The sequence below is a fragment of the Taudactylus pleione genome, unplaced genomic scaffold, assembly GCF_031769625.1.
Source record: "Taudactylus pleione unplaced genomic scaffold, aTauple2 ptg000156l, whole genome shotgun sequence".
Classification (NCBI taxonomy): domain Eukaryota; kingdom Metazoa; phylum Chordata; class Amphibia; order Anura; family Myobatrachidae; genus Taudactylus; species Taudactylus pleione.
Genome location: NW_028284558.1, coordinates 19,989,844 through 20,017,828, shown reverse-complemented (window position 1 = coordinate 20,017,828; position 27,985 = coordinate 19,989,844). Strand labels below are relative to the sequence as shown.

Sequence of the window (27,985 nt, the reverse complement as noted above, 5' to 3'; positions counted from 1 at the left end):
ATGCCTCAAAAACCCATTTGTGTTGCATGGTGCTCTCATCCCAGACAATGAGCTTACAGTCCTGCAGCACTTGGGCCATGATGATTTTCACCCAATAACCTTGGTTGAGAGGAAACGTTTAACCCCTTTTCAGCCCCTTAGGAGTCAAATTTCTAGAAAAAATCCCTGCTTAGAGGGTTTTTAGGTCAAGAAAGGAATATATTCCCTGAATTTCATGTTTCTAGGTCCAGGGCTGGCCATTGGGCTGGGCATTGATGAGTCATGGAGTCAGGATATTGTTTTTTATATATTAAGATATGTGTACAGTATTTGTGAAACATCCTTTATTAAATTAAGTGATATACCTGAAGTACCTTTATCCTCAGCTAAATCTGTCTGTTAGAAAAAGCAGACCTTGCTTTGCAGGAAGGATCATCACCCTGGGGAGGTTTAAAGCCATTGCTTGTGTGGCTAGCTTGCAGTCTCCCATGTAACAGAAATATTCTGTGCAGACTACAGATTTGTTCATTGAAATGCAGGATCATTTCTAGTGATGCATGGCACACAATAAATACTAATTGCTAAGGACAGGATTATGGTTTAGTGTAATTTTTTATAAACAATGTTTGATGGATTTGGTTGCTTAAAGAGTAATTACAACTTTAAATATTAATATAGGGTTTTTATGGATTCTACAGTACATATACAGTGTAGTATGTAATTTCTATCTTGGTTGGAATTACATTCATTACATACAGTTTGTATTAGATTTTTAGAGGAAAATAGTCTTTTTGTGTAAGTTTTATGTGTATTACGGAATCGGTATGATTTACCTCCGGACCCATGCCCGGCAGTTGGAATCCCGACAGCGGCATCCCGGCAGAGGAGGAAATCCCGATCATCCTAAGGTAAGTATTGACTAACCTAATTCTACCCCCTAACCCTAACCCTCCCTTAGGGGTGCCTAACCCTAACCTCCCCCCCAGTGCCTAACCTAATCCCCCCTCTAAGTGCCTAAACCTAACCCCCCTTTCCCCGTCGGGGGGTGCCTAACTCTAAGTCACCCCCAGGGGTGCCTAACCCTAACCCTCCCTTCCCCTAGCCTAAACCTAACCTCCCAGGGGGGTGCCTAACCCTAAGACCCCTCCCGGGAATCATAATCCTAACCCTCTCCCCCTGCTGCTATCCGCGCTCGGTGCCCAGTGTCCCTTCGATTGGGATGCCGGGTGACGGTCTCCCGGCATCGATAAAATGACAGGCATCTAGATTTAGATGCCTGTCATTTAACCCTCGCCAGGATTAAGCAGTCGGGAAGCCGGCTGTCGGGATTAGGTCCGCCGGCTTCCCGACTGCATACCTTTATTACACATTTATTTTGATAATCATTGCAGGAACATAGTGTATATTGCAAAATCCTGTTACATACATCTAAGAAACATTTCCAGAATATACACATATCTCACACAAGACAATGAAAAAACTCTTAATTCATAAAGTCATCACAAGCACTGATTATCGTATATACTCGAGTATAAGACGAGTTTTTCAGCACATTTTTTGTGCTGAAAAAGCACACCCTCGGCTTATACTCGAGTAATGCCCGCATGGTACGCAGCTGATTAGCGTACCATGCGGGCCGCGGTGGAGACTGTGTCTCTGTGACACAGCTGCACCGCGCGTGTAGCACTGACCGGACGGAGTTCGGTCAGTGCTACACAGCATAAACACACAGCCGCCGGAGCCGGCAGCTGTGTGTTTGTTGTAATCAGCAGGCGCTGAGAGTCTGTCAGACTGTCAGCGGCTGCTGCTGCTCCCACTACGGGAGCCATCTTCCGGCTACCGTAGTGGATAATGGGAGAGACGTCGTCATGACGACGTCTCTCCCATAATGCAAAGCGGCCGGAGGAACCGGAAGAAGCGTCGGGACCAGGAGTGGGGTTTCAGGTAAGTGTTTTTTGTTTTTTTTTATTAAGTCTCTCTCTACCTGGGGGGGGGGACTACTGGGGGCACTACCAGGGGGGGATTACTATGGGGGCACTACCAGGGGGGATTACTACTGGGAGTACTTCCAGGGGGGTGGATTACTACTGGGGGCACTACCAGGGGGGTGGATTACTACTGGGGGCACTACCAGGGGGTGGATTACTACTGGGGGTTCTACCAGGGGGGTGGATTACTACTGGGGGCACTACCAGTGGGAGATATTACTACTGTGGGCACTACCAGGGGGGGATATTACTACTTGGGGCACTACAAGGGGGGGCTTCTACTGGGAGCACTATATAAGGGGTTTACTACTGGGGGCACAAGGGGCACTGCATAGGGGGGACCACTACCGGGGACACTGCATAGGGGGGCACCAAAAAATATACCCGCTTACCAAAAAATTTGGGCCAGTGTCCAGAACCATACACACTGAGCGGCTTTCCCCCTGGGCGGATGGCTTTCCAAAGCACAGCGCTATGCAAAGCCGTCCACAAAGCTGCTCATCTGCTGATAATAACTCTGACATCACGTCACACTGCGCAGAGCCACATCAGGAATAGCTGGACAACGTCAGCTGGAGTGAAATCTTGCCTTGCGCATCAACGTGCTCGCTGTGCGAATGGATGTGTACAGCTAGAGCTTGCAAACAGAGAGCAAATAGAAGTACTGTAGCAGGCTTTCAATGCAGCATGGCCTAGTGCATGCGTACTGTTCAAAAGTTTTCAAAGTCTTTTTTTTTTATCTTGTTAGAAATGGTTCCCAATACTTCTAATCCTGGACCAAAACAAAAACGCAGGTCATACGAAGCTGGTTTCAAACTAAAGGTTGTGTCAAGAGCAGAAGAGAGCAATGACAGTATTGCAAGTAGGGAATTTTGTGTTGACGAAAAACAAGTGAGGGAGTGGCGGAAAATGAAAGCTAAGTTGGAAAAGATTCCAAAGGCCAAAAAAGGTCAACGTGGTTTAACGACTTCATATGAAGCTCTAGAGACTGAATTGCATAAATGGGTTATGGAGTGTCGTCAAAATGGTTACTGCGTGACACGTATGGGAATTCGCTTACGTGCCCTTCAAATGGCTAAAGATGACAGATTAAAAGCACCAGGCATTGAAAATTTTGTTGCGTCAGCAGGATGGTGTACCCGCTTTATGAATAGGTTTGCCTTATGTTTGCGGCAAAGAACAAAGATTTCGCAGAAGTTGCCAAAAGACCTTGATGAGAAAGTGATGTCATTCCATTCATTCATCATAAAACAAAGAAGGATCCATAACTTTTACCTGGGAGATATTGGGAATATGGATGAAACACCTATGACCTTTGATCTTCCTAGCAACAGAACTGTGGCAAATTTGGGAGAAAAACACGAACTCAGAACCACAGGAAATGAAAAAAATAATTTCACAGTCGTTCTGTCATGTTTGGCTAATGGAACTAAGCTGCGGCCTGTCATTATTTTTAAAAGAAAGACCTTGCCTAAAAAGGTCAAATTTCCACCACGAATTACAGTGCGTGCACATATTAAAGGCTGGATGGATGAAGACGGAACAAAAAAATGGCTGGAAGAAATTTGGAACGGACGTCCAGGAACAGCCTTAAAGAAAAAAACATCTGTATTGCAGCCCCTAGATGTGTGTTTAAACAAACCTTTCAAAGACCGTGTGCGAAAAATGTGGCATGAATGGATCTCATCTGGTCAAGCCCAATTGACAAAAGTTGGAAATCTGATGAAGCCCGACATATAATTGGTAGCAAAGTGGGTTTGTGATGCATGGGAAGAGATTCCAGAGGACATGGTGCAACGTGTGGCATCAGTAATGCTATGGATGGCAGTGAAGACAGCGCTTTGTATGAGAACGACAGCAGTGATGGTGATGACTGCGAACTCAGTGATGACGACAATGTCTATGCTGATAGCCTCTCACCAGATAAAGTTGAAGCTCTGTTTGGACATACAGATGATGAGGAGGAATCCAGTTTTGAAGGATTTTAATTCTTTTGTTTTAGCTCGGTTGCTGATTGAGCTAAGGTTTTTGTACTTTTAAAGTTATTGTTGATACCATATTGGTTTTGTTGACTTTCTTTTCCACTTACAGAGCTAGTTTACTGTTTTTCTTTGAAATAAATATTCAAAAACATTTAACCTACTGATGCCTCAATGAATGTAATTTTATTGGTATCTATTTTTATTTTTAAAATTTACCAGTTGCTGCTGCATTTCCCACCCTAGGCTTATACTCGCGTCAATAAGTTTTTCCAGTTTTTTGGGGTAAAATTAGGTACCTCGGCTTATATTTGGGTCGACTTATACTCGAGTATATACGGTAATTGTCTCCTTACTGGTCTTCCCCTAACTATATATTCATGCCTACAACTTATTTTGAATGCAGCGGATAGATTGATTTTCCTTGCAAAATCATCAACTGATGCTGCTCCACTTTGGCAGTCCTTACATTGGCTGCCTGAATTTGATAACATTTAATATAACATTTAATATACTACACTTCTCCTTACACATAACGCTATCAACAAAGCTAAGCCAACATATATCTCTTCACTTCAAAATATCACTCCATCTGCAAATATACATATGTGTCTCTCATCCACACTCAGAACCTTATTCAGAGTCGGTCGCGAGCGCTGAGCGCTCGCAACCGACTCGATGTTGGTCCACAGGGCATGCGCACGATGGAGACTGCTCCGTCGTGCGCATGCGCGAGCCCCCACTAACGATGAATCACCCGTCATTAGCAGGCTCGAAGCAGATGGAGCGAGCTGCCGATGTTGATTGACAGCTCGCTCCGTTTGCTGGGCGGGCAGGGGGCATGCCCGGTCAAATGGAGGTGTTCCTTTCGGAACGCTTGCTGTTTTGTGGGCGTCCCCACTGACATCATCAGTGATGTCAGTGGGGAGCTTCCTGCTCAAACAGAGCAGGAAGCTCCCTGGGGCTTAAGGTTGACGAGACCCTACCCTAGGGTCTCGTTGTAAGCCACGATGGTCGCGATGGTCTTGACCATCACGACCATCTCCCTTAGCGGTCGTTAGAGCTGTGGGTGTTAACCCACAGCCTAACAACTGACATGGAGGCGGCCGTTCAGGATGCAAGTGGCCGCCCTGTTTCTGAGCGACCGCTTACATCCTACGACCACCTCTGAATGAGGCCCTCATTACCTGCTCCCTTTCCCAGCTACTGGACTTTTTCCAGGCTGTACCCACTGTGGAATGAACTCCCTCACACAAATACTTTCTTCTAGTCTCCAAACCTTCATGCATTCCTGGATAACCTACCACTTCAGGCAAGCTTATCAAATTACAGAGCCAACCACATAACTTCCCTGAGCTATGCTACTGTATTATTACCCTTCTTTCTACCCAATTAATTAATTTCTATAATTTTGAGAAAATCTACATCATGTGTTCTTTCTATACTCAAACAATCATCTGACCCCAAACCAACATGTTTTGTGACTGGATCAATATACAATGTGTTGCATTTACTCTCATGTATTGAACTCCTGTCAAAATATAGATTCAAAGCTTTTGAGAAGGGCCTTCTTTACGATGCTCGGTAATATATATGTATGTGTGTGTGTGTATATATATATATATATATATATATATATATTCCCTCATCATTCTCACACCACTATGTCCCTGGTATCTCTCTCCTCATTAAATTTATCCCCAGTGCTCCTCATAGTGTCTGTAGGAGAAGGAGCTCAGTAATAATTTTACATTATCACACAGAAGCAATTATTTATTCCTCTCCTGTCTACTTTGCTCTTTGCCACTTTTTCATATAAATGTAATTTATAGACTACAGTATGATGCATTGTTTTTCGTTTTAGAATTTATCTAAATAATATGGAATGGGCCAATTATCTTTGCTAAATTTTGCAAAAAAGTGGCATTGAAAGTTGTGTTGTGTCAAATATTGGAGTTCGTATATATAAGGATTCTATGTCATCACATAATGATCTGTTAATGCTTACAAATTTAACAAAAATTATCTTAACCAAAGAAATAAGAGCTGTCTGAATGTTGGAATCTGTGGTTCAAACACTGCTTAATAATGCACCTATATTTCTGTGATAGATTGAAGGATGAGATAAAACACAGCTGTGGGCATTGTATTTCTATGTCATTCAGTCTGGCAGCAATTTAAAAATTACTGAATGGATATCTTCTAGGAAGCTTAATTCATGTCAGTTTTTGTAAGGGTCTCTCTATTAAATACTGCATGTCTTTCAACTTCAGTTTTAAATAACCAGATGTAAATTTAGAAACATCATTGAGGTTTCCTGGAAAATAAGTAAAATATTAATTGTTTCTAATGACATCATGGAATGGAAGTTTTGTATACTTAATTAGTTTTTACATAACTAGGTAAACAATATATATTATCTGTAAATGTTTGTTTTACATGGAGGATGAAATGTGTTCATGTGTAGTTACAGATAAAGATTGACGAATGTCCTACAGTTTCATTCACAGACCAATTCGCAATATTCTAAGATAATCCATTCACAAATAAATTATTACTGATTCATAAAATAAAAAAAAAATACCTGAGACATTTTAAGCAATAAAAATATTTTGTAATGTATACCTGTTCTATATAATTTTGTTTGTTCAGAAAATGTATTATTCAAAACTTATGTTTCAATTGACAATTTTGTTTTGATGAGTTTTAAACAGTAATATACATACAGTATAACTACATTTACATAGTATAAGACCCTCCCCAACCAATATAACAGTCTAGTGGTCCTAGGGAAGTAGTGGAACTCACTCCCCCCCTCGGCGCTTATTGAAAAAAAGGGACAGTGCGCACTGAAAATAAGGGGCGTGGTCTCAAAAGAAAGGGGCGTGGACACATTATAGTATTCCCAATTCAAATTACACCACACAGTAGCACAATCTTGATTCACCCCTGATTCACATTACACCACATAGTTGTGTCCCTTATTCATGTATGACACACAGCAGTGCCCCTTTTATACAATAACCACATTTGTGTCCCTTATACACAATGCCCACAGCAGTAGTACCCCTTACACATAATGCAGGGGACATAGAGTGCAGGCGCACACTCTAGGCACTAAGAACAATGATAGACAAAATAATCCTGAAAACTCTACAATTAACATGGAGTTTAAGTGAGGTTCTACTTCTTAGTACATATGTGGCCATGTACCTCGTCAAGGTGAACCCCATAAGATGGGACTCTAACATCTCTAATACTTACACATTACATAACATTTTATGTCCCCTGCATTGTACTACAAGTCTCAGAATGGCAGCACCTCCTATTGTTTAAAATTAGGGTGTGCAGTCCAAGACCCCCCCATTACACATAATGTCTACAGAAGTAGTGCCCCTTATGCAAATGCAATGCCCATTGTAGTGGTGCCCTGATGCAGTGCCCCTTCTGCAGTTCCCCCAGTAATGGTGCCCCTTATTCAATGCCCCAGTAGTGGTAGTGCCCCTTATGCAGTGCCCCCAGTAGTGATGTCCCTTATGCATTGCCCCCAGTAGTGATGCCCCTTATTCAGTACCCCCGGTAGTGGTGTCCTTTATGCAGAGCCCACAGTAGTGGTAGTGCCCCCAGGAGTGGTGCCCCTTTTAGTAATGACCCCTATAGTAGTGCTCCTTGTATTAGTGCTCCCTGTAGTGATGCCCCCAGTAGTAGTGCCCCCTGTATTAATGCTCCCAATAGTAGTGGCCCCTGTGTAATGCCCCCAGTAGTAGTTCCCTCTATAGTGCCGCTTACACACAAAAAAAAACAATACTTACCTTAAGCCATGCTCCTGCGTGCCTCTGATCTGCCTGGCTGCTCTGAGTCCTCTGAACTAGGGGAGAGACGTCAGTGTCCGTGGGGGGAGCGGAGCCGGAAGCTGGAGTTCACTCGTGAGCGGGGAGGGAGGCGGGCGCCCGCTGGTAACAAAATCTCAGCGGGCGCCCGGCAAATGGAGCCTGCCTGTGGCACCGAGCTAAGGTGGGTCGGAGGAGGCAGAACTGGTTCTGTCTCCAAATAGAAGTGATGGAACGCAGTTGTGCCCCATTCCAGACCACTTTAGCCCCTGATAGCAAGTAACCACAGCTAGTTTAATTTTGCAGCACAAAATAAACAAAGAAAAATAAATCTGGCTAACTTTACGTAAGTCTCCCTCTCTAAGGGTGGGAAGACCTAATATCCAACTCACACAAAAAAGCATTTAAGCATTTAAATACAGCACTTACATAAAGCCATATCAGTGTCTGTCAATAAGTTTATTAACCTGCCATCGATAACTTCCCCAGTGCTTTTGTCATACTAACATATATAATTTTTTTTTGTATACACACAATTGGCTTTGACCCACGTCACTCAAACATCTGCAGTGCCAGTGGTATCTGATCACGCCATTTAAATTAAATAATCATACAAACTCAGCACTCACCATTGTATTCCAAACTGTACTTTTAGTTCCAGGGAATGTTAGTTTCAAAGTACAGTATTGCAGTAATTTGTCAAGCTGACCAACCACGTCACAGTCTTCCCATTCTGGTCAGTCCCTACACTGACTTTCAAAAATATGAGCATTTGGCTCTAGGTATCACATAGATTTTAAATACACATTATGCTTTTCCAATGGGTTTAAGTGCTGGCTCACTGGCTTAAAGAGACAGAACCACACCCAAGCATATTAACTAATCACTCCTGGGGGAAAAGCTGACAAAATTTGACTTACATATAGGAACATGGGGTGCAAGAGCAACTGTGACCGCAACATTTTTTTTACATAAACAATTGGCTTTGACCCACGGCAGTGCCAGTGGTATGTGACCACACCATTTAAACAAAAAATCATACAAACTCAGGGTCTCATTCAGACCCGCTTGCGAGTGCAGGATGCTCGCAAGTGGGTCGATGGTACCCAAATGCGCATGCGCACGACGGAGGGAGCTCCGTCGTGCGCATGCGCGAGACCCGGATAGCGACAGCCAAGCTGTCGCTCCGGGTCTCGCGCCAAAGGGGGCATGCTGTCGATGGTGAGTGACAGCACGCCCCCTTTGGTGGGCGTGCCGGGGGTGTGGCTGCCCAGACGGAGGCGTTCCAATGGGAACGCCTACCATCTGGGTCCGGCCCCACTGACATCACTAGTGATGTCAGTGGGAGTGATTTTGGCTCTGATAGAGCCAAAATCACTCCAGGGCTTGCGGCAGTGAGACCGCACCGCAGGGTCTTGTCGCAAACCCGATGGTCGCGATGGTCTTGACCATCGCGACCATCATCATGGACGCTCGCATAAGCTGTGGGTGGTAACCCACAGCTATGCGAGCGTCCAAAAGGCCGCTCCAAATTTAACTACGCTCCAAATTTAACTAGGACGACCCTGATTCAGAGCGAGCGCTCTGGTCAGAGCGTCCGGCTCTGAATCAGGGCCTCAGCACTCACCATTATACTCCAAACTATACTTTTAAGTCCAGGGAATGTTAGTTCCAAAGTATTGCAATAATTTGTCAAGCTGTTTAAGGTGTAAGAGCGAATATTTTTGTTTTAACTAACTGTATACACAAACAACAAACAAACACTATCCTCGAGACCATTGGCTGCATAGATTCCAGTTCTGTCTGCTTCTGCTTAACTTGGTCTGCAAGTCCACTTCCTCCGTACTCTCAACCAGAACACCTGATCACCAGTGGCTGTACATTTCTCCATGCAGTACTCTCGGTCTCTCTCCACCAACCAAACATCATTATTCCTCTCAGATCTCCTTTGTCAAATGTGCACTCTCCTTCATCTTTTACCTGCTGCTCTTCCCTTCTTTCTTTGGCCCTCCTTCTTTTTTAAACCTTATTGCTTCCTAAGCTAAACCACCCGCTGATGTCCCTCTCTCCCCCCAGCTAACACTCTATCTTCTCCTCTAAACCTGCCACCACTACTCATACACTGCCCTTAGTCCTCATCTGGCACACCCAACTGCTAATCCAGTCTGCCCTGGTCATCTAGCCTACCCCATCTCCCCATCTGGCCTACCCCCTCTTGTTTTCCACTTGGTTCTTCTCTCTGTCCTCTCCTCATCATGTTTGTGGGAGGAGGGAGAGAGAAGGGGTCGGGGGCATGCCTTTTAATCCTGGCTCTGTAGCCATGGGTAGTCCAATTGGATATCCCAGCAGGGCAGACAGGACTGCAGCAGCTAGCTCTGTATATTTTGTGTTGCAGTGGGGTATGACTGGATGCATATGAAGAAGAGGGCCCTGGAGATGGCCCAGGCTTTGTAGCAGCTGCACCCCATGCACCAACGGTAGGTATGCCTCTATTCATGATTCAGATGTGCACACAGACCTATGGCAGGTGAAATTTTTCCATGTGAACATGGTGTCTTATTCCAGTGCTTCTGTGTTTTTAGACACAGTCTCTGTCAGTGACACGGCCATGACAAGCCCATATCTGCCTAACCACCTCATGTGTATACAGTGTATATATATATTTATATACACAGTATATACTGTATACACACATATTTCACACCTGTGGTTAGATCTGACTGGGAGCAGGCATGGGTAACTGAAGAGGAATGCACAAACCTGGGTGGCTGGACCCAGGTCTTTCTTATAGAGGAACATGAGGTAGATGTGATGACTGTGATGTCAGGAGGAACCGAAGAAGGAACCACTAGACAATGATAATAGTCCACAAGAGTAGATGACTTGATATTAATAGTAATAGTCCACAGAAGAATATACTGGATCAGCATAGACAATCAGTAAGGACCGATGTTGGCACTGAATAGTGACCGATGGTAGAACTTGATATTGATGGTTGATGAGAAGCGAGGTGAATGCTTGATAGGAAATGATGATAACTTTATTAACTATGATCGGTAAGAACCGATGTTGGAACTTGAAGGAATTGATTATAAGTTTATTAGAGATGGTCGGTAGGAACCGATGTTGGTAGAAATCAATGATGACTTTATTAAATATGCTGAGTAGGAACTGATGTTGATATGAATCGATGTTGATTGAGAGATAATTCCCAATGATGGTAACCAAACTCCAATGATCGAACTCGGAAAGATAATTCCCAATGGCAAATCCAGACTGCAGCTGAAGAAGTAAGAATAATTCCCAATGGCAAATCTGGACTGCAACATTTGATGGTAGAGTTGATTGAAGATGAATATAATTGATTAGGTTGGACTGCTCGGTTCGAAAAGCAATGGAGGGAGCACAGCACAGGAGCTGTTACTTCAGTGGAAGCGACGTTGTACTGGCAGAGGAGTTCAGTCCAAGGAAAGAATTTATAGGGCTGGACTCTGGATGAAAGGTCGGTGCAGTTAGCAGACCCGCAGACCATGCTCTGAGTGCCTGACTGGACTCATGTGACAGAGTCCAAGATAGCCGCGCCCATGACCCGGCTCTGGAGGGAAGGCCGGCATGCGGCCTGCATGCTGACAGTAGACAGAAGCCTGCTTGGAGTACAGGGGCGTGGAGTTTTGAAGTTTATGCCCAGCAGCCGTCTGGAAGCAGCGCACGAGCCGGGATCTCCTCTGTGCCAACCAGGATAGACACCGCATATATATACATATATGTGTATATATATATATATATATGTATATATATATATTTATTTTTTTGGGGGGGGTCACATAAACTTTGGTAATAAAAGGCTTGGAGTACAAATTTGCTATACTCCGATATGCAGAACAAACTGGGATAACTGAATAATCGTGAATGACTCTATAGCCATCACTGGTGAAGACAGGATGGTTGAGCAAGTTTGAAATCCTGAAATAAAGACAGGAATCATGTTAGATGTCTACATAGACCATTTCAGTTTTTAAAGGGTTTATGAATTCTTCATTGCTACAACATTGGCAGTTTTTTTGTGATCCAATAAAGATAGCATTGCTTATAATTATGTAAATATGCTAATTATATATTCATATCTTACACTCTTATCACAAGTGACACCATCTTAAATGTAAATCTTCTTTTATAGTTTAAGTATATATTCTAATATACTAGAAATAAGTTAAAGGATTGGTTCATCCTCAGAAATAGTCAGAATTTATGGGTTTCAATTCATAGGGGGGTATTCAATTAGGAGCGAAAAGTCCATGCTGGGGATAAAGTATCGGGCGCGAGAAAAACGAGAGCCGGCGGAAAGGTAATTTTCTCCAAAAAATTTGAATTTTTGGGAAAAGGTCCTGGGACCCCCTAAAGATGTCCAGACATGGGGGATCACTATGGGTAACCCTGTTTTGGCTGTTGAAGGGAAGTCAGGTTTTTAAATAGCCGCAGCAGTTGCTTTTTTGCGTCTGTGAAGAAGGGGTGAAGAATAGCCCATCAATTTTGAGGTACATGAAAATGGGTGCAAGCATATTTTTAAGTCCCTAAAGTGCATTTTGAAAATTCTTCAAAAATGCACCTGCCACTACCACCCGCATTCTTTAAAACACCTGACGCATACTTGGGAACCCTCCCTGAATTAATTTGGCTATTTAAAAACTTGTTCCCCATATTTATTTATTTTTAACCCCAAACTTAAAATATTTTTTTTGGGGTGTCCCTATTTTTTTTTTTTACTTTTTTTGACATAGTTCGTTTTTAAGGGCTATTCCCAGGGGGCAGGCTATTTTTTTTAAAGCCTGCACCCCTAAACCCTAATTGTGCACTTTTTTCGCCATGTAAAGCATGGTGAAAACTTATCCCCGTTTTTTTTCCAAAGACTTTTCACACCGGCGAAAAGTCTTTGAAATTGAATATGGGGATAATTGAAACATAAGAAAATTACATCATCGGCAAAAATGACTTTTCACAGCCTAATTGAATATGGCCCATAGAGTAAAATGATGGCTATTGGGCTGATGTGTAAAAAATTTTTATTTTGTTCTTTTAAGAATTATTATTAATATTTTTATTATTATTATTATTATTATTATTATTATTATTATTATTATTATTATTATTATCATACCATATAAGTTGGTTTACATAAAATAGTTACTGATGCCATGCATAGAGACAGGGGTGTATCTGAAATGTCTAGGCACTATAGCAAAATGATGCCCAAAGGATCGTTCTCTCACTCATGTTGCCATACAGGCAGCTTGACTCCATACCCCTTACGGGATCAAAAGGTCAACAATGACAACGTCCACATTCATGTAAACACCACAATGTCGAATGATATCAACTTTGTTAAAATGTCATCAGGCAATGTGACGACATTCTCAGATTGTGTAGATGAGTGACATGTTGACAATCTCAGAATTTTGACACTGGGTTAGGATGCGGGTGGGAGGGTTAGGGTTGGTCTGCGGGAGGGGTTTAGGGGTAGGTACTAGAGGGAGAGTTAGGGATTGGAGAGAAATACTCATCCGAATGCCGGAGGATCAAAGGTCTGGCCAGGAAGTCACATGATCACTAAGACCGAGAGGATGCCACTGCAGCAGGAGCAGGTAAGTCACCACTGGGCCACCAGGGCCGAAATGTCGACATTTCATCACTGTCTACATGATGAATGTCGATATGGTCAACGTCAATATTATAACCATGTTGACATGAAGAATGTCAACATTATGACTGTTGAAATGTCATACTCAGCCCACCACTTATACAGATGATGGTAGATGGTAGAAGGCGCTGATAGAAGCTAATACCTCTGTTACCCTGGTGGTTACTTAAATAGCAATGTAAAAGTTGAGGAGTTTATAAGAATGGAAAATATCCAAAATAAAGATGAGTTCTTGAGCAGGATTTTATACTATGCACATCAAATTTCCTAATAGTTATCAATTGTTTGAAAGGACACTACAGGCAACCAATTTTAGCTTCCCCTTGCTGATAATAGCGAAAACAGCTTGTGGTCAGCTTCACAAAAAATAATATAGAATCCTAAACTGAAGATGACTCCCAATGGCTTTAATTTAACTACAATGTAACATTTTGAAGTTTATAACTTTCTAATGCAATGGAAAATCAATTAATGTTTATTAGTTAGCACTTACTGTCTATTTACATTGTTATAATCTATTGCTCACTAATGTGCAATATTACAAATATATAGTTTTATGCTACTGTGGTTTCACCTTGACAATATTTTTGTGTGCATTTTCTATGTAAAGCATTTTGTTTTCAAGCAACAATCCTGTTGTCCTTTATGCACAGCTAGAGTTTTGTACCTAGATCCACCTTAATTTGGCTTGTTGGTGTAGTTTGACCAGGATTAAGTTTTTGCCTATGCCTGAACTACAAGAAAGGGTTTATGATCCCACACTAGTAATGTGGTTATTTTTGACTCATATTATAATGTATAATACTGACACATTAAAAGTGTTATTTATGATGGATAATATTATCCTATCTACAATATTCCACTGGAATTATTGTATTTCAATGAATCCTTATTGCTGGTGTGCTACCACACACTCTATATATGCATATTTCAAAAACAAAGAAAAAAGTAAAGTCTTTATTACGGTGCACTATTACGTCAGTCCACGTTAATCATTTTATTCCTTAGTTAAAACATATTAATCTTTATTTGTTTTTAATTAAAATTATGTCATTTAGGGGTTACCACAACTGGCAAAATATTTTAAAAATCAATCAAAGTTCAAGTAAAATAGAAAGATGTGCATGAAAAAGAGAAATTTAGTGTATTAAAACTTATATAATACTGCTGGTTGTTTATCCTTATACCTTTGTGTGATTGGCTTTATACTATCCTCTTAATATCACTGATGTAATATAAATTTATGTATATATAGGTTTATTAGTCTATATCATTGTCCTTTGTCAGTGATATTTATTTAAATAGGAGTGTTTGTCTGCAGCAGTTGTAATGTAACAAATTATGTTACAATTAGATAGCAATGTATCAGTTTAAGAGAAACAGTCCCAGAGTAGTTAATTTAGTAACAATGCATATTTGTCTGCTCAGTGGCAGTTTGTTCATAATTCAATAACGCTACTAATATGTTCTGAGCTAGCTAGCTCCATATAATTCCCACTCAGCTCGTCAGTGGTTATTCTTTAGATAATATTGCCCTATATCTTATCAATAGGAATACTATCTTAATGATCTAATAGTCCTTCAAGCTGCTGCAGTTATAGAACAATTTCATTATATTAATCCATCCCTATAATAATCAAGTATAACCAGCGGTATTGTGTAAAGAAAAGCCAACCCGAGTTTCACCTGGCTGCTTTGTCAGAAGCAGAGTTCTTGGGATTGCTCATGAGCAGCTCAGCACTCAATACATTCAGACTGTGGCAGAAAGTATAATCAATCCACAATGTTTGATCCTGCAAAGTTTAGCATATGGAGATTGCAAACAACAGGAGAGATTAATCGCAGACACGCAGTGCCGCTATGGCCCCCTTCTGTCTGGGAATGGGACTCCTGTGCCAGTATTCCCCTCCTGATGGAAGCCCTGCTAGACATGGTCTTCAATGTTGATGTGCAGAGTGATTTCAGGAGGTGATTCAGCTTCGGATGCAGTGACAGGGATCACCAGGATTCCCAATTATCGGGAATCTGAGTATGCACCTGACCCGTATGTGCATGTGCAGTACAGGTCTGCAATCTCACATGCAGTCCGGCGGCAGACTGTCAGTGATTGACAGTCTGCTGCCGTTTCTGGGTGGGGAGGGGGCAACACCTGCGGCCTCCATTTCCCAAAATAGAGGCATGTTGCCACCATTGGAGGGGAGAGTAGAGAGGCCAGGATCTCTGTCGGCTGATGGAGATTTTATGGCCTCTTTAACTGATCTGCGGTGGTCGGCTTGCTAGACCCCATAGTCACTCAGTCAGCCAAAGTGATCGCAGATGATGCAATGCTGCATCCTTGGATGCTGCGTGACGCTCCTGCCTCATTACTATATTACAGATATCACAGCTGTTAATATGTTAGCAGCTACAATAGCATATCTGTCCGTAGCTGAAGCAGAAGTGATTTTGGAAGCTATACTGATTTCTGTTCTGTAAGTCAGTCTACTCTTGATATACCCCAAACGGTATGAGAATATGTCTACCTTCACTGTCATTTACTTCTAAGTTGCATGGTTATCTAAGTTATATTTGAGGACAATTTAAAAAGATGAAGGCTGCCGGTGTACTTCAGGGTCCAGTCTTCAACCCAGTCAACGCAGAGTATACCAGCTAATGATTTAATCATTCCCCAGGGTTTCCATCAGTGTCATGTAACATCCATAGAACCCATAGTGAAATGGCTCATAGGGACAGATTCAATTAACCATGGAAGCAGCCAAAATGGGTTCTGGAGGCTTCTGACATTAACTACAGAAGGCAGAGTCTGCTGCCTATGGAGGTACAGTATGAGCCAAATCTGCCTACCTGTAATAGGCGGGAAAATGCACAATGCAAGTGGCCCATGGCTAATTGCCATAAACTAGTAAGCAGAAAGGCCTCGGAATGCCACTCTGAGCTCAATATGCTTTGTACAATGTAAAATTCTCCCCTCATTCTCCTCCCTCTGCCATCACATGATATGATGAGAGTAGTGTGTTTGTGTTACTAACAGCCAAGAATTACAGGCCTGGGTGAGTCTGTGAGATCACATTTTTACTATTTAAACAATAGTATATTTGTAAGTCTAGAAAAATGTGTTAGTAATTAAGTTCTCATGTAGTCTAAGCATGCTGTAATGTTGGTGGCTAGTCAGAGAGTTATAGGGAAAACACACAGTTTGAATTCTAAATGTAAAACCCCCTGTGACAGTAGGTGGAGTGACACAGGGGCTGATTCTGAGTTAAGAGCAAAACAAAGAAGAACAAGCAATTTTGCACCTTGGTAAAACTGTGTTGCTCTGCAGGTGGGGTAGATTTTCTAAAGCTTCTAAAATGAAAAGTAGTGTTCCCATTGCAATTGCAACCAATCAGATTTTAGCTATAATTTCTAATTGCATCCTAGAAAAACATAGACTGATTGATGCTATGGACAACACTTCTACTTGTCTGTTTTAGAAGCTTTAGTAAATATGTCAAAATGACGTAATTTTAGCCATTTAAATAAAAAAAAAATCTAAAAAAATACAGATCTAAAACAAAAACACGTGAGGGTGCTTTTGCAAAACCAAAACAGGAAGATGAATCCCTATCCACTACCAAACCACGGGAGTCGGTGCACATCTCTATTATTTACCCTGCATGCAAAATGAAAAATGTATTTGCACCCCTTGTATTGCAACATTGTTTGTTCCAGATACAGAGTTACTTGCTTTTTTAACTTGCTCTGAAATCAGAATCAGCACCACATTGCTCTGCATGCAATTTGTTATTGAAGAGAGGGGTAGAGTGATAAGGCTATGTGTTATTTGTCCTGTCATAGAAAGAGGGACGGAATTATACAGAGCTGTGGTAATTAGTTAGATCAGAGGGTCTAGGGATGGCCATCAGTGGGTCAACCATCAATGGTGTCATCAGTGATTAACATCAATGATATAAAACCATCAACAGGCAACTATTGATGGTCTGCCCCTATTGATGGATTTTCCTGCTGTGGGTAATAGCAGGCAGCAGACCAATCACTGAAGGGTATGGGGCTCACCGGTGCAGCCAAGGAGTGGGGGAAAGCTTCATTCCCCTGCGCCAAGGGAGAAATAAAACAACATTGCTGCCTCACAGCCATTGATGTCAAAACTATCTACTGTTGGTGGCAAACCATCAATGGTTGGTAACCATAGATGGTCAATGGCCATGCACAGAGTGGGTAAAGGGAGAAGGGGAGGATTTCCTGATGCCCCTAGTGCCCTTAATTGTCAAAGAGAATGGCAGTCATCCCAATTATATTGCGAGGGGAAAACAAAGCAGGGGCAAAGAGCTAATATATGAAAAGGGGAGCATCACCTATGAAAGGGGGGCATGAACCCATTTATGGAAAGAAGCAGTAAGAGCACCACATTGTGACTAAAGAGGGTGAGAGTTTCCACATACATAATCCTCTAGCAGCCACTAATGGGAGGGATCATGGTAGAGGCAGCAATGCTGGACTAAAAAGAAAGTTTGTTGCCTCATAATAGATGAAGAAAGGGGGTGAATCCCTAAGTGACAGAGTGTTGAGACAGCAGAAGAGCCCCAAAGTCTGAGGGGAAGCAAGGCAGAGGTGTGAGTCAGAGCAGTGAAAAATAAATAGATGCAGACTGTAATATACTGTAATAAAGAGAAGCCGAATTGGGATAAAGTATAAAAGGTAGGCAGATTTATACTAAGCCCAATGAGAAGAGCTGCAGGGTGAGAGAAGCGTCTCTAAGTAACACTTGTGGAGTGTAGCAACTACATATGAGCTGCCTAGTGACTGTAAATCAGTGAGAGGCTGATAAAAGAAACAATACTGTAAGTTTGGAATGAGGGGAATATGTTTGGAATGACAGTCACTAGCAAGGAGATGTACAGTATATATTTTAATTTCATTGTCATAACCCAAGTACTGTGCAGGAGTGGAGAAGGAGCTGTAGACATTTTTCCTTATCAGTTTGCAACCAATTAATGTTCTGGGAGAGCTGTCTAATAAAGAGAACATATTTTGGAATAGAGATTGTCTGGCACCCAAGTCATGCAACATCACTCGTGTCAAGGCAAGAAAACTCTTTGCTGTGAATCCTGCATGAGCTGGAAGTCCTTATTCACTAATTGACCATACTCATCATCAGCTAGCCAGGGTAGAGGAATGCATCTTCAAGGAGGTTAGCCCATGCACCTCATACCAGCTATGCAAAGACAAGGGATTGCATAATGAAAAATACATTTGAGATATTGAAAATTTGCCTAAACTTGTGTTGTCTTTCGATTGGTCCACTTACTATTTCATAATCAGTTATGTCACTTTTTCTTCCACTTTCTCTAATGCTAATGAGATAAAGATGGGTGCAGTTTAAGCCTCAAAATTAAAGTAATGAACAAGTTTAAATATGTGAGGCAATAATGTTTTACTGTGTTTTTTTCAAAAATATTTGCTGGATGGTCCTTATAAGAGAGGACATACTTAATATTCTCATATTCTATGCAACTAAAAGCAATAGAATATGCTGGCACTATAAAAATAAATGTTGAACAAATGTTAATAAATACTATAAAATAAATTGTACAGTGTTCAGACTTTCAACACATTGTCATTGAGCTAGCCAGAAACTCAAAAAGATAGTTATCATAATCAGATGCTGATTTGACATATCTAATTATCTTGTAGGAAACACAGTGTGTTCACTATTTACTTAAACAGCTTTTTTTGAACAAGAAACTGGTCACAACAGACAATCATCTACTAATTAGAGGTGCAGCATGTGGCCTGTGAATACAGTGCTTACATCACAAAGTTTATTGGCACACCATGTATTTATTTCTAGGGAACCGCCCATAGGTATAGCGTGCAAGATGCACATTGAGTCAGTTTTGTACAGGTTGTTGAAATGGTTTTAACAAAACTTTGGCAGATTTTACGGCTGCAAGGAGAGAACCAGTGATTCACCTAATTATTTTCAAGATCCACAGAAGAAATTAGATTTTGTTTGCACAAAGATATTTAAATGAGCTGGCTGGAGTGGATTGAGTAAAGATGTGTCCACATACACCTAGCATCTATACGCCATATGGTGCAAAACCCCCGGTGTAACTGAGACATTCCAAGAGAAGTAGAGTACTGTAGTTCTCTTTACATTTTGTATCTTATTTGCATTGCAGAAGCAGCGAATCACCACTCAATGTACTAGAGATGCTGAGCTGAGACTTAAGATGGGTACACACTAGAAGATGTTTGTAGCCAGCGATGCAGATGCAACTGGACTATTTATCGGGCGGTCTGTACACACTGCACAATCTGGTGTACGACCTCCCGATATATCATTACTCCTCTGCATCCAGAAGCATACTACCGTTCCTTGAATCTTCAGATTGGCCTGCACTTCAGGCCGATCTGAAGATGTGACAAACAATGAGCAGGGGAGCGCAATAGTGCGTACACACTGGACGATTTGGACGATTTGTTATTCCAATTCGTTGGAAATTGGCAAATCATCCAATATATCGTCTAATGTGTACCCAGCTTTAGACCTCACAGGAATTTACATCATAGCATTTGTTACACAGATTCAGGCGCAGTCACACACAGATATACAAATGTCACACATCAGATTACAGTAATCAGTGCAATCTAGCAATGTAGTATTATCACTTCCAGTTGTTATACATATGTGAATAAGATGCACATATTGAGCTAGAATGACACTTCTCGTGGCCTAGATGCCCGGGGCCTTGATGCACCAAGAGGGGCTATTTGCCACCACTTGAGCAACAGTTTATGAGGACACATCTGTATGATGGAAATGATCTGTCATGTCCTATCTGCCAAATGATCATGAACAACAGATGCACAGATGGATTTATGAGCTAGACCAACATGTTTTTACCTGGCCCATTATAAGACTTAGGGGTTTATTTACTAAGTGTCGGGTTGTAAAACCCAACACTTTTGTTCAGGTTCATGGCCGATATTTAAACAGGCAGCGCTTTTACTAGCCATGTCTTGCTAGTAAAAGCAGTGCCCTTTTAAATATTGGGCATGAACACGAACAAAAGTGTCAGGTATTACGACCTGACACTTAGTAAAAAAAACCTTACTCTTTATAAATGACTAAGTATTTAATGTGTTCACACCTAATTATGTAACAATGAACAGACATTATGAACCATTATAAAATGTACCAAAAAGAACTACACAATGTATATTTTACAAGCTAACAATTCCAACTTAAGAAAAGAGAAAACCATTCTGTGGCTCCTATTTGATAGTCCTTAGGCACTTGTCCTTTGCAAAAGTGTTACAGAGCTGACAGGTTTCACATGCTGGGTGGGTTACATCACAGAGAACAATGGAAACACTGATTAATCTCTACATTTGCGATACACAGAAGGGTCTTTTATCAAAATAAAAGTAGTCAAGCAGAAGCTACTGAATTTGTGACATTTGTCCTGCATATATTATTGAAAAACCAGCTGCAGTAAATGTATAAAGAGTCTGTAGGTCACCCACATTCTACTGATTTGTTTCATTTACAGATGCAGAACACAAATGGCATGAATAACCTTTGCAGTAGTGCATTTAAGTTGATACATGTCCCCACTAATTTTTGTGACAATGTCTGCAGATAAATCTTTACTAGAGTAACAAGTGTAACTTTCTGACAGTTTTACTGGCAGAACTATAGCTTAGAAAAAAAGGGATGATCCTGCACCAAACTTTAAACATATGATAAAGAGCAATATTTTTTTTCACACAATAAGAACCAACAATACTGTGACAACATTAAGTGGGACAATGCCAAGTTGTATATATTTAAGATTGGTGGTGCTCCCCAGGGCTTATATTTACTGAACTATACAGGTAGGTTTTGACAAGAGAGCAAAAGAAAAGAAAAAACTCTTTTTGGGGACACTCATTCATAATTCTATTTAAAATAATTTTAATAGGTATACATTAAAAAGAAAAACACATATATAAAGACACACAGAAAAAACCTTAATAGTATCCTCCTTGGATGAACAATAAGGTAGATAAATCTTGTATTATGATAGGGTTAATTTCCCAATATTGCTCTATGTATGGGCGAAAAATTGTTTTAACACCAATGCTAAAATGCGGGTGTTCATATATGGTAATTCAAAGGCACATATAGTTAATATCTTTGTTAATATACAATATTATTTTTTATTTGACTGACTGTGAAAATAATATTGTATATTAACAAAGATATTAACTATACGTGCCTTTGAATTACCGTATATGAACACCCGCATTTTAGCATTGGTGTTAAAAAATATTTTCGCCATTACGTAGAGCAACATTGGGAAATTTCCCAATCATAATACAAGATTTATCTACCTTATAGTTCATCCAAGGAGGATACTGATAAGGCTTTTTCTGTGTGTCTTTATATATGTTTTTTTCTTTTTAATGTATACCTATTAAAATTATTTTAAATAGAATTATGAATAAGAGTGTCCCCAAAAAGAGTTTTTTTCTTTTCTTTTGCTCTCGTGTCAAAACCTACCTGTATAGAACTTTAGCTTAGTACAGCCTGAACCTGTACTGTGCTATACTCAACAAACAAGCAGGTATAAAAACAAACACAATCCTCCTTGTGCCTTGAATCACTGATATCCTGATAACTTTTGTGGTCCCTGAACCTCTAAGCTTCTCTTTGACCTAAGAGCCATAAGGGAAGCATAAAAGATGGATCCCCTGGTGCTGGAAGCTAGCAAGGCAACAAAGACTTTTCTATAAATGCTGGGTTTCTACCTTCAAATAGTTGAAAGCCCTCCGGTGCCTGGATAAAAGGAAATCCTTGGCAAGGTTGGATACTAGTGAACAAACAGTGAGCTTCTTTATTTTATGATTAGGGAAAAAATACATACATTATAAACCACAGGTGTTATTGTAAATATAATTTGTGTATTATGGGGCTGAATATTAACTCTATATAGTCTATATATTGCTTGTAGTATATATTGAAAGACAATAGCTGAAGTAAAAAAAAAGAAACATTGCAGAAATATATATCAATTTTCACTTCATTGAACTGCAAAATGAATAACAAGAATACTTTTTTGTTGTTTTCTTATAATTTAGCAGTGGATTTTCATTTACACCATATGGAGAATGAATGCATGTTTTATGTTCTAGAAGCTCTATTGTTTGCCAGTAAAAAATAATAAAAAATTATGTTAGATAAGTGTTTCATAGGCCAACAGATGGCACCTCTATCATACAATACTTTGCACCAAGTGAAATCTACCATTTACCAATGGTGTTGCTACAATATAATACTGTACATGGTACAGGATCAAATGGTAGCATGTAGTTATCAGCTGCAAGCTGCACCTACTAATTATCCTGAGAATTACTATTTAAAAAGAAACTTATTATGGTAACTTTAACTGTTTCACGCAAAGGCTTTTCAGTGGTCAATAGAGTGGGCTGCTTGCTGCTGATAATTACACATTGCTCTTCCATCCCGCATACTATAAAATGGACTCTTCTGTTGCAGCACCCTCTATGTGAATATTTTTATTATTATTATTTTAAATATATAAATGTTCATTAAAATTTGATACATTTCGTTCTCATAGACACAGCTTGTCACTCATCACTGGCATCTTACCTCTCATCATATAGTAAGAACATGATTAGTGTGATTGTGCCTTCAAAAATGAAGCCTTAATAAGTACTGTAAGCATTAATGGAAGATATTTGAAATTCCTTTAGCCAATGTTGGATCCTGGGATGTACAATTTTAGCACCAAACTAGTGTTCCCTTCACAACAGACCTATACAGAGTATGATTATTATTATATTTTATTTTAATTATAAAGCTGCATACACACACAACGATTTTGTTACCAACGATTTTATGAACGATTATCTGTCAGATTATCTGTCAGATTTTTTAAAGTGTAATGAACGATTTCTTTGAACTACAAACGATTTTTGCATATTAACTTAATGAAAATCGTTGAGTTGACAAGTCTGACTGAACTACAAACTACAATCGTGAACGCGCATGAACGATAATCGTTCATAGTTTGACTCAGAAAGTGAACAAATTTTTCCCGGCTCCAGACACTTGTGGTACAGCTTTTAATTAGTATAAAAGACATTTTCCTCATCTGATATTTTATTTAGTTTTGTTTAATATAAAATAATACACTGTGTAATACATTGGGGTCAATGCAGGCACAAGTTGACTTTGCAATGGCATTGATAGCACCGCAACTCACACCTGTCGCAGTTTGGAATTGCATCGGACTCCCAAATTTTTGCTCACAAACCTATGGGGCTGCAAACACAAAATCTGCAAGTCAGAAGGTACCATAAGTGAGGCATATAGATATATTTACTCATGGCCGCAAGTAATTTGCGGGTATTTCAATTGAACCCATTGAGTTTAATTGCGTTCTTAAGTATGCACACTAATACTCATCTAATAAAATTAATTTTTGGAAGTATTTATGAAGAAATGTGAGTCATTTTCATGATTTAGGAGTAAATGGTTACAAATAGCATATTTTGTTTTATTCAATTTAACCCCAGGTAATACTAAAAGGTTCTACAACAGAAACAATGGTAGCAGAACAATAGTCTAAGTTCATTTTATCTCACTTAAGCATTGTGATATGCAGATTGACTTTGAACTCAAATTAATACTTATGATTGCATTATGTTTAATCCTAGAGCCTGCTGACAGACCTCCGGTTCTTTTGATTGCAAACTCTGAAACAATTGAAGTGCTGGAAATTAATGGGGGCAAAGCGCCCACCAGGAGCTCTACGAATGCAAATGGTATTCATACATTGGATTTTTTTTATGATGAAAACACAGTCTGCTGGATCGAATCCAAAAAGTCTTCATACCAGTTGAAATGCCACAAAATAACAAAGACATGGACCTTTACAGAAGAGAAAACTATACATGTATCACAATATCTCCACAGTAAGTAGTGTGTAATTATTTACCTTTTATTCAGAAAACATCTTAAATGGAATTTGTGTGTAATTAATTTTCATATATGAATTATTGTTTCCTATGAGGCAAAATAGACTACGATTTCTGGGCCTGATTCAGAGTCGGACGCTATTTGCGCTTGCTCGTTCAGAAAAAGGGGCCGGCTATTTAAATTGAGCGCTCGCTCTTTGCGGTCTGTTGACGCCTCTATGTGTGAGCGAGCGAACAAAATATGCGCTCGCTATTTTGTAAAGACGCCCCCTGGCCGCTCGCATCCTACATCATCTCCGCTGTTTATTTGATTAATCGAGTACATCGAAAGGCGTCTGAACTGCTCGCAGTGTTTGTGGTAGGATTTTCCTACCGCAATCATGCGAACAGTTCAGGCTAAGAGACAACCAAGTGACGTGGTCGATGACGCTACTTTGTTAATTATGCACACCCTTAAAACGCCCGTTTTGACCATTTGGCACGCCTGCGTTCGGATCTCCACTCCCCGTTTTCAAGCACCTTCCCCTGTTACCACCCACAACCGCCTCATCCTGTCACTCAAATTAGCAGGCATTCGCTGTTTTGCGAGCGCTCGATTTCTGACCGCACTGACTGGTTGGCGCATGCGCATTACGACCCATACGCATGCACAGATGTGCGAACATCGCTCGGAGCGAACGAGCGGCCGCTTACGAGCGGCTCTGAATCAGGCCCTCTGTTCATAACAAATACTGTACCTATGTAGATGCTCAAAACACACACAGGTTGCAACATTGCATTTAATTAAAAAAAAATAATAATATTTTTAAAAAACAACTAGTTACCTAAAGCATCTCTGGTAATACTCTATTTATCCATTATAGCAAACACTCCTCTGAATCAAGATTTTCTCGTAAAAATAAGTCAATTTTTTTCTACTAGAAATCTGTATCTCATAAGGGTAGATTTGCTAAAGCTACAAGAAAGGAAAAATTGAGAAATTGCCCATAGAAACCCATCAAATTAAAGCTCATTTGTCCAGTACATTCCAAAAAATGATAGCTAGAATCTGATTGCTTGTATTGGAAACACCTAGGGGTAAGTTTACTATAGATTCTAGTTTGTTCGAGTTAGCAATCTCTGGAGAGTTTGGCCATTTCATGTCAAACTTGGGAGAGAAATCACATTGCTACAGCGAAAATCTGGAGAGTTAGCAAACTCTCTTCAATTCACCATCGGCCAAACTTGAGTAACTTTTCACTAGTGAAGATAGGATTCGGGAATTTACCAATATGAGAGTTTCAAAACTCTCACGAGAATGGACCCGTACCCCTGCTTTAAAAATAATTGTTAAAAAACCACAACACATACAACGTAGAAAGTATAACTTTATAACATACACCTACCTCACTCACACATACTTACCTGCTGCCCGATGATCATGAAAAAAGATCCTATACTCACCTCCTTCCTGGCGCCAGTCTCCGTAGCATCCCCGGGTCTTGGCAAAAAAACAAACCGGCACCCGGACTATACATTTACATTAGCGATGTGTGCGTATGACCACAGCTCCTAACTGTCATGTTACAGGCTGTGTTTGAAAAATGACAGGAGCTGATTGGTTGGTAGTTTATCACTGTCCACTTTATCACTCTCCAAGGCTTAGTACATATGCCCCTGTGTGCTTAAACCCAAAAAACTAAATGACATTACATAACATAGTAATTTCTTTGCAATAACAAGTGTGTAGCATTAACAGAAGAATTGTCAATGTCATCATTGTGTATAATATTAATTTGATGTATACATCACTAAACAGATGTTTTTGACAGTATTTCCTATTCTTGTGACATGACGGCTTCTCAGATGATAATAAACTTGCAATTGTGTATCTGAGCAGTTACCTAAAACCTGTGTCAGCCCAAATTACCAAGTACGATCAAAATATGTGAGACCTGTCAACATCGCCTGAGTCAAACATTTTATCTGGAGTCATTTGTTCGATTAACCTTCAGAAACGACACCACAGCTTGCTGTTAATTACAGTAGTCATACATTTTGCCGTGTATAACAGTGAGCAGTGCATCTGACTTTTACAAAATATGGTTGATCTGATTAGACTTGGTATATCTCGGTCTATGTTTCAGTACACATGGCAGCATATATAGATATTATTGTAAAACACATACTTTAAAAATGGACAACCATCTAGTTAAATGTGATAGTACATGAGCTCACCCCAATAGCCTGAGTCCTGGGGGGTGCTCCGTGCATCCATTTCTGCAAAGGCTCTCCCCATTCTTCTTACAGCATCAGTTAGAAGCCACAGGTACCAAATGGTCTAATGTTTAATACTACAAAGTACATCTTAAACAAATTTTTACAATGTAGAGAACCTAAGTAACCAGAAAACGAATTCAGACACTTTTATAATGCTCTAACTTGCATCATCATAACCGCAATAAACACCTTATCGCTACAATTTCACTGCTTTCTACCAGCTAGCTACTGTACTTCATAACACATTCTGCAGCCTGCTGATACTCCACTGAGATCCTTTAGGCTGTTGGACTGCTTACAGCAATTTCCATGGTCCTCATCTGCCTGTGCCACTTCTGATTCATCTATAAAACACACTAGGACAGCCAACCACTGAGGTCATCACCTATTTACTTACTGAGTGTGGGTGGACATTTGAATAAGATCACCAATACAACTACCAGTGGTACAACCCTTCTTGAGTAACATATAACTGCCCACCCTGCCATATGTGATGCAATGCCAGATTATCCACAAAGTGGTGCAGGCAGCCATCTAGGGTCCGGAGGATTTATTTTGAGTGGTCCAAGCATCCAGCCACATTTTAACAGAGTTCCCCTCACTAATATCCATGCCAGAAAAGTGATCTCTCAAGTCCCTCACACCATTGGGATGCCTGGAAGTTATTAATAGTCAAAGAGTGACATGTTACCTTGGCTCCCTGCATGCACTTATTATACTGTATCACACAGTTCAGCCCCACATTTTCAGGAAGTGGCCTGGATCATCTTGGAGATGGAGTAATCCTGGAGTCAACCCTGTCTCTCAGCTGTTTCAGTCTCCCCCTTGCTTTACCTAGGCCTTTTGCCCTGACTGAAAACCTAGAGCAATGAATTTCAATGGCAGCTACAGAAACACCGCTTGACATCTGCAGCCTCCTACAGCAGGTGCAAGAAACTGTGGGGAGTTGCTTTACACTATACAGTTAGCTCTGTTATACAGGTAGGTGTCACATTGCAGGTTATGATCGACCTGAGGTTCCTAAAGACTACATGAAGCTTTCTACATAATTTGGACTTAAAATAATTATTTTTATATACAGTGTTGACTGAGTGCCACAGCCTCATTTTTTATATATACCCATAGGAGGGCACAGGAGCATGCTTTCTTCCACTAAAGCCACGGGAGTGCCACACCAACACTGGCATTAGTCCACTGCACTCACCAAAATCTGAAGTGCATGTAGCAAGTGACCATATTGTCTAAGTATAAAAACCACAGATA

The 27,985-nt window shown here is 40.5% G+C and overlaps 1 protein-coding gene across 1 annotated transcript in view; it reads left to right on the top strand.

Annotated features, from left to right (window-relative positions):
- Positions 1-27,985, top strand: part of LRP1B (LDL receptor related protein 1B) — a 1,691,377-nt gene that overhangs the window by 741,931 nt on the left and 921,461 nt on the right. Inside the window, exon 6 of the mRNA XM_088474914.1 lies at positions 24,203-24,460. Within this exon, the coding sequence (XP_088331040.1) occupies positions 24,203-24,460 (258 nt within the window). The remainder of the gene's footprint in view (positions 1-24,202; positions 24,461-27,985) is intronic.